Source organism: Epinephelus moara, chromosome 16, assembly GCF_006386435.1.
Source record: "Epinephelus moara isolate mb chromosome 16, YSFRI_EMoa_1.0, whole genome shotgun sequence".
NCBI classification, from domain to species: domain Eukaryota; kingdom Metazoa; phylum Chordata; class Actinopteri; order Perciformes; family Serranidae; genus Epinephelus; species Epinephelus moara.
The window spans coordinates 39666522-39674244 of record NC_065521.1 but is presented as its reverse complement, the minus strand read 5'-3'; the positions used below and the strand labels follow the sequence as shown (position 1 = coordinate 39674244).

At 41.4% G+C, this 7723-nt stretch overlaps 1 protein-coding gene across 3 annotated transcripts in view; it reads right to left on the bottom strand.

The window, feature by feature from the left end:
- si:ch73-206d17.1 (tyrosine-protein kinase STYK1) overlaps positions 1 to 6739 on the bottom strand; it is a 7327-nt gene extending 588 nt beyond the window's left edge. Inside the window, exons 1-9 of one of the 3 annotated variants that reach the window (XM_050065084.1) lie at positions 6594 to 6739; positions 6386 to 6505; positions 6133 to 6276; positions 5778 to 5978; positions 2971 to 3152; positions 2789 to 2872; positions 2394 to 2611; positions 2258 to 2298; positions 776 to 872 (exon numbers count right to left, since the gene is read on the bottom strand). In XM_050065084.1, the coding sequence (XP_049921041.1) occupies positions 776 to 872; positions 2258 to 2298; positions 2394 to 2611; positions 2789 to 2872; positions 2971 to 3152; positions 5778 to 5978; positions 6133 to 6276; positions 6386 to 6437 (1019 nt within the window). In that variant the 5' untranslated portion in view covers positions 6438 to 6505; positions 6594 to 6739. The remainder of the gene's footprint in view (positions 1 to 775; positions 873 to 2257; positions 2299 to 2393; positions 2612 to 2788; positions 2873 to 2970; positions 3153 to 5777; positions 5979 to 6132; positions 6277 to 6385; positions 6506 to 6593) is intronic. The other 2 variants (XM_050065087.1, XM_050065085.1) reach the window with 2 other exon arrangements.
- Between the last annotated feature and the right edge of the window lie 984 nt (positions 6740 to 7723).

The window sequence follows — 7723 nt, the reverse complement described above, 5'->3', positions numbered from 1 at the left end:
CCCCCCCCCCCCCTGCTTCCAGTCTTTGCACTTAGCTATGCTAACCAGCTGGAGCCAGCTTCATATATACAGATGTGACAGTGGCATCAATCTCATCTAAATCTCTACAACAAAATCTTGTTTCCCAAAATGTCTTGAGCAATATACTCCTGTATATTAAGTGACTCTTTGTTGTAAAAGCTCAAGAGTATTTAAATGAAAATGCAACTTTCATGAGTATAAGTTTACTCAGTTGCTAACACTACACCAATTGACAGTATATTACTCCATGAGTGTGTCTCAAATTGCATACTTCCTTTAGTACACTATATTCTTGCATGCTGCACTAATTTCAGCAGGGTAGTGTGCTGCCGTTTTGCACCTACTGGAAGTAACGACAGCTTTTTTTTAACCACCTGTTGTTCTTCGTTGTCTTCTTTTTAAATTGTGAATTGCAAACAAATAGTGGATTATTATCGCCAACGTTTGACTGCTATCTTCGCCCACACATAAAGCAAACTTACACCACAACATCAATGCTGACTAAAATGTGCGTCAAAACTATAGGAGCAAGTTAGCTAGCTAGCGAATACTAACGTTAGCTAGCCATGTCAAAAGTTGACAAGTTTGCTACATCACAAAGATGGCGGCTGTCAAGGGCGAGAAGTGTCCATCATTCCACTCTCAACTTTTAAAGTGTTTTAAGTGTGTCAGTAGTACGCTGCATTTTTCTGTACCATGAAGTGTGAACACACTTAGTGCACTTGTGTACTCAAAACATTAAGTGTTTACTTACAAAGGTCCTCCACAGTTCTCTGGTCTCTTCATTCGATAAGACCCCTGTAGCTTTGGAAGCACAGACAGAGGCTCCAGATCAGGGTACGGAGGAGAGCCTGGGATAAAAACAAAGAAGAGAAGTATTCTTTAAGAAATATATTTTTATTATGGTAGTAAAATGTGATGCTGAGGATATGTCAATACTGCAGTAGAAGTTGTTAAATTAAAAGATGCTAATGTGGATATGAAAAGACACAAATACTGATTGCTTAAAGAGACAGTTCACATCAAAATAAAAATTAGGCCACATAATAAATCTAGATTGTTTTGGTGTGAGCTCTTTTTTTCAAATATACTGGAACTAGGTGGCGCTTGGCCTGTGATGCTCAAAGCACCACAAACAAAAAATACATTCGAAAAACTCTACAGCAATGTGGCTTTCCAGAAAGCATGGCCCAGTGGTGATAATCCACAGTCATTGTTGTGAGTAGGTTTATGTAGGAACTATTCTGCTCTATGAAACTATATCCACTAACTTTGACACCCACAGAAGGAAGTGTGCATCTACTCAGTACCACTGAGCTAGCTTAAGTTTCAGGTCAGCCAAGGAGGATGCCTTAAATGCCTTGCATCAATGAGTAGATGCTAACTTCCTTCTGCACGGATTGCATGTTTACATTAAGTAGCACACACTGTTACCTGTAGCTACGTGCTAACATCAGAGAAATGTTATCTTTGAAAGTAGAAAGTGCAACTACAGGCTACTCTGTTACAGTCATTCACCAGCAGCAAGTGTACTGCTACTCTGTGCTAACATCAGGGAAACTTGTAATCTTGGTTGCTGATGTAGTTAATTTCTCCATGATTCACATCATATTCCTGCAGGAACATGTTGTATAAAGCCTGCATTTCCTGCACCACTAAGCTAAACGTTACAGCTCAACTTCAGTTGGAAGCCATTAATGTTGACATCAGATGCACGCTTCGTGCTACTAATGATGGGCAAGATCAAGGCTTGTGCTTGTGAAAGAGTGCGATGTAAACATTAACGGCATCCTACTCGGCTGAGCTGTAACATTAGCTAGCTCAGTGGTGCTAGGTGAGCTAGCAGTAGATGCACACCTCCTTTGGTACAGTGATATGGTTGGTGGGTGAAAATTGGTAGAAAGAAAATAGTTCCCGCATCAAACTGCTCACAACAAGGTCTGTGGATTATCTTTCGTTAACGGGTAATGATTTCTGGAAAGAGACATTGCTGTTGAATTTTTCAAATGTATGTTTTGGCGCTTTAAGCACCAAAAGCTGAGTGCCATCTAGTTCCATTATACTAGAGAGATGGCAGACATCTCCACGGCCAATATCTCCAACATTCAGCAACTCACGCCAAAACTATCTATATTGTTAAATAGCACTACAGGTAAGAGGAAAAATATGTACTTTTAATTTTGGGGTGAAGTGTCCCTTTAAAGAATGGACTTGATAATGGAACATGCAGCCCTACCTAAGGTGATCAGTTCATACAGTAAGATTCCAAATGACCACCTACAAAAAAGAGAAAATGTTAACAAATGTTTTGACTCATAATAATTCTGGTTGCTTTGTGTGTTTCGCTTCCTTAGCCATAACTCTGCCCTTACACGTCGCTCCTGTCGATACTGAGCTGCATCATGATCCTCTCTGGAGCCTGCCATTTGAGAGGCACCTCTGCTGCCCTCTCCCTAATTGGTGGATCCGATCTGCGTCCTCCAAATGCCATGCCCAGGCCAGACACCCGGGCTGAGAGGCCTGGGCCAATTAAGATGTTCCTGGCAGCAACATCACCATGCACCAGCCTGTGCTGGGACATCAGGTAATCCTAAGGGAGGGGCCAATTACGGCCAAACATATCAATCATTGGTTGAGATGTTCATTCAAAATTCAAGAGGAACATGGGGGAAATTGGTATCTGGATCATGACCTGCGAGCAAGATATCTAAACATAGCTCATTTTAGTTGTTTGTTTGGAATAATTAGTGTACAAAAAGTGACTCACCAGGCCAGCTGCAACCTGCTTTGCCACCAGAAACACTGACCTCTCAGAGAAGTTCAGCAATGGATCCACAGTATTGGAATTCTTCTAGAGGGAAGATAGTTTGTCATAGTGTTCAGTTTAGGACTTGGAGATTGCATGTATGACCATTTCAGGTTTAAACCAAAGCTGTGTACCACCGTTACATTTCTGAGTGTCCAGAGGAAGTGAAGGAGGTTTCCTGGGCTGTAGGCATCTAAGACCAGATACATGGGTAGGCGCTTGGTCTGACAGTACAACATTCGCACCACGTTCTCATGTTTACACACTGTGGCGTGGAACAGGACCCACTCCACAAACTCCTTAGCTTCAGGCCGGTTGGGACCATCTATGTGGAGTTAGATTAATAACAGTTAGTTAGTTAGTTAGTAAGCAACCTTATTGATTATAATTACAATATACCGTATCTTAAAGGTTCTGGGTGTAACATTTTACATTTAATGCTTTTTTTTCTCACCCTTGTTAAAGGGTTTTTTTGGGGGTGTTTTTCCTTAATCGCTGCGAGGGTCCTAAGGACAGAGGGATGTTGTATGCTGTTAAGCCCTCTAAGGCAAATTGTGATTTGTGATATTGGGCTTTATAAATAAAATTGATTGATTGATTGAAGTTGATTTGTTTTTTGTTTTGTTTTTTGCCAATGGATAAGTAGATTGTAACCTAATTTAAAACCTGAGACCTTCCCTGACTTCCTCGGTTGCCCTTAACAGCCTGTGGACTGGGGTCCATGTCATTGGTTCGACATCCCATTAGTCCGACTGTCCGCGGTGCTGAACGGCTCGCGGCGGGCGTATGGTGCGCCGCGACCGGCTTGAGGCGGAGCAGGCTCACGGCTTATGTGTTTGTCACTTTCTTTTTCATTTTAACCCACACCATGATCTTTTCCTGACCCTACCCAAGTGGTTTTTGTGCCTTAACCTAACCAGACCTTAACCACAGGGCATCATGATGATTTCCCGTGGACTGATGCTATGTGAAGAACTCAGGGCAAATATTTCGGGAAATTCCAAAAGATGTGATTAACCTTAACCAAGAAATCCCTGTCTGGCAGAAAGCCCTCAATGCAAACTTCTCCCAACGGTGTGTTACATCTCGCTTCAGCCCCACTACAACGCCACAGTGTGCAACAGTAGCTAACGTTAGCTTAGATATGGAGTTTGCTAACATCAACAGACTACTGGCACCCACCACATCAAAGAGTTCATACATGCTGTGTTAACGTATACACTTTACTGTGGCAGCCACTTGATGGACTTTCGTGCACAGGTTTTTTCTGGCTGAATTTGAGCTGTTACAACCGCTAACTAAAGGTCCGTCTCCAGAGCTGCTGTCCGCTCTCCTCCAGGCTAAGTAATCCCTGAGCGGCGGGGAGTGAAACAGAAGGACAACAGGCATACTAGCTAATTCTTGTCTCATTAGTGCTAGTCATCAAATTAAGTGCCCCATATCATGATTGCAATGCCCACCACGCTGTGAAAAAAGTCCAATTTTAGCTAGTTAATGTTTGCTAACGTTGGCTTGCTTCATAACGGCCGCAAATTGCTAGCTAGCAAAAGTAGCAAAATACTGTATTATGTAGATGATGTTAGCTAATCCATCCAGAATCCCGTGCTGGTTTGCAAATTACTTTATTAGCAACGAAGCAGCCAAAGCCAGAGCCACACAGCTTGGCTAATATACAGCTAACTGGGTGGCCAACAAGCTAGCTGCAGCCCAAGCTAAGGTTAGCCATCTAGCTGCTACTTTACATGGAAATGCCATAGAGTGCTCCATGAATGAATCCTAAAACCTAGGGATGAGTTAGCATTTTAGCACTCCTGGTTCCCTCATCTCGAAGTCAATGGGTTTTAAAATAGGTTTCCTATTAGATGCCTGACATGAGGGCTTAAGAGACTTTCACATTTTGTCCTAGGACATAAAATACATCAGTAAATACTCCACTTGTGAATTTAAAAGCTTTATGTTTCTTAAAAAAGGCAGTTGCTAACAAGTGGCTAAATGAAACGACAGAATGTCATCACGCCAAACCTGGCTTTACAGACTCGAGTCATGCAGCCGTGGTGTAGTTTGTTTATAGCCTAACGTTAGTTTTTTACCTCTGGCGATTGAATTTAGGCTTCAAAAATTATAAAAGTGGTGTTCATTTGTGTAGATTTTCTTGCTGAACAAAACTTTTAACTATCAGAAGCGTTTGTTTTCCATGGAGCTTATTTTCTACGATAATCCAAAAAGTCTTCATGTCTTAAATTTTTTTTTTTTTAAAAGTTTGCTAATAAGTAGTTAAATGAGACTATAGAACATCATCACGCCGAATATGACTTTAAAGCTTTGTTTTGGTGGCCTAATGTCGCTTTTTAATTCTGGCAATTGCATTTACGCCTCTGTGTAGATTTTGTTGCTGAACAAAACATTTCACTATCTTAAATTTTTGTATGCCACAGAGCTTATTTTCTACAATAATACAAATGTGAATGAAAAAATCCCATAGGCTCTTGGACAAGGGAACCAAAATGACGCTAACTTCCGCGTCGGCCTACAAAAAAAACATCATCCCTCGAATACTCTATTGGTTGCTTTGTAATGTTAGCTAAGAAAGTTATTTGCAAATGGCAAGTTAGTTAGTGTCATGGAGCCAGTGGTCCAAATGAGATACAGGTACATTACAGTTAGCAACAGTTAACTAAATATGATTGTAATGTATTTTCCAGTATTCTATCAACATGATAACGACCAGCCTTAGTGTTAGTTCGCTCGCAGCCATGGAGAATGCTGTGTGCAGTTCACTTGACAGCCTCAGAGAGAGGTGTCCCTAAAGACAAGGATTTTCTGAAGTTACATGCAGAACCTTAATGTCTATCTTGCCCTTCTCTCGCTGTGATCTCTCCACATATTTTCAACTGTTATTGTACACAAAAGGCTCAGCTCATCTTGGCCTTATGACAGATTCATGCTGTACCTCGGAGAGACTTCACCACCACAGCAGAGGAGGCTCCGTCTCTCTTCTTCAGCAGACCTTTACAAATGGGGCCATGGCGACCTGTCTGCCAAAACTCTAGTCCCTCTAGAGCACACTCTTCAGGGATCTCCCAGGGATACAAAGCTGCCTGGACCTTTGGAGCGCTCACAGCAGCTGTAGCCGGGGATACACTCTGCTGGCCTGTTAAAAAACACAACAGTAGATGCAGGTTTACTGAGAGCCAGAGATATATTAGCACCTGGCATTGCTCTCAGTGCGGATGAAAAAGGACAGATTTTTATAGTATTTTTCAGCAGTTTTATACAGAGGATATACAGTTATTGCAGATTCATACCATTTGTTAAATGAGCTGAGGTGCTCTGACGTCTCTGTTTGTTCTTATGGAGACTGCATAAAATCAAAGCCACTCCTAAAAGTGTGCTCAGAGCCAACAGAGAAGGGATGATGATTACAGCAAGTGGACCCGCCGACTCCTCATCTGAACAAGAAGGAAAAGAAGAAGCAGATTCAGAATAAGAAAGAGCCGAGGAGAGGAGCACGCAATAACATGAGTCTGCAACGCAATGAGTGCCATGTGTGCAACTCACAGCACATGGGGAGCGAGGTGTCGTTGCTGCAGTCATGAGGAGCAGCTGACATTTCTCACATGTGAGGGAAAGTACAGATCATATCAACAGATGAAATCCAAAACTCTCAGAAGTTAATTCCTGTTTAGGAAGTAAAACTATGATGAAACTGAAAATTGGAAAATCAAGCAAAGCATGAAGTTTAAATGCTACTTTGAAGTTTTCCTACCTGACACCTGATGTCACAACGTTCCCACCAACACATATTTACAGCCTTATGATGTTGAGATTAACAGCAGCTGAAAAACCACGATATCAGGGCTGCTATCAGCTGGTTCTGGTCTGCCTGCCAGGGCGCTGACCGAGGAGGCGAGTTTGAAAGTTGACTGAATGTTAAACATTAACAAATCACCAGAAATGATAACACTAACAGGTGTTGTGCTCACACCCTGCTTTAATACTTAACTGATTAAACTGGGAATAAAAGAACACTTCAACCGCAAAATGACTATTTGTAAATCAATTATTCACCATGTGTTACCTTGAGAAAATGTTGTTTTTTCTCATATGCCTCCATGGTGAACGGAGAATCCAAAAAAGGCGAACATTATTCATTAAGTGAAGCAGTATAGTCTAGAGGTGGGACCAACTCACTGTCTTCAAGTCACAAGTCTTTGCATTTCCAGTCCCAAGTCACGTTCCAAGTCCTAAACAAGTCATAATGGGCTTCATTTATTAGAAAATACACAGTAACACACAGGATGTGGAAGTTAAATCAAAAAAGATAAAACAAACAATAAAAACAAAGGAACGTTAAAGTGCAGATGCTGTTTCTGGGGTTTAATTATTTTATTCAAAGCACAAAACTTCTGTATCTCTATGACATAAATGTATCTTAAACTTTTTTTCATAGTAGTCATGGGTGGATTACGTGACAGTGGGCCCCCTGGGTGCACACATGCACAAGGCCAAACCACCTCTTCCACAGAGGAGCAAGAGCCATGGACTTTGAGCTGGTTTTTCCTCTTTTTGTTGTTGTGTGTCTTTGTAGTTTTCAGCATCTTTTTGTGGTTTTGTGTCTCTGTGGTAATTTTGTGTCTTACTGAGGTCACTTTGTGTCTCTTAGGGATATATTTGTCTTTTTTGGGCCATTTTGTTTCTCATTATAGCTGTTGTGTCTCTGACTTGTTCCTTGGCATCCCTTTGTAGCCATTTTGTGTCTATTTTATGTCATTTGGTTCTCTTATGTTTACATTTGTGTCTTTTTTGGCCATTTTGTCTCTCCTTCCAGATATTTTGTGTCTCTTTGTAGTACCCTGGCATCTCTTTGTGTTGTTTTTTGTCTCTTTTAGGTCATTT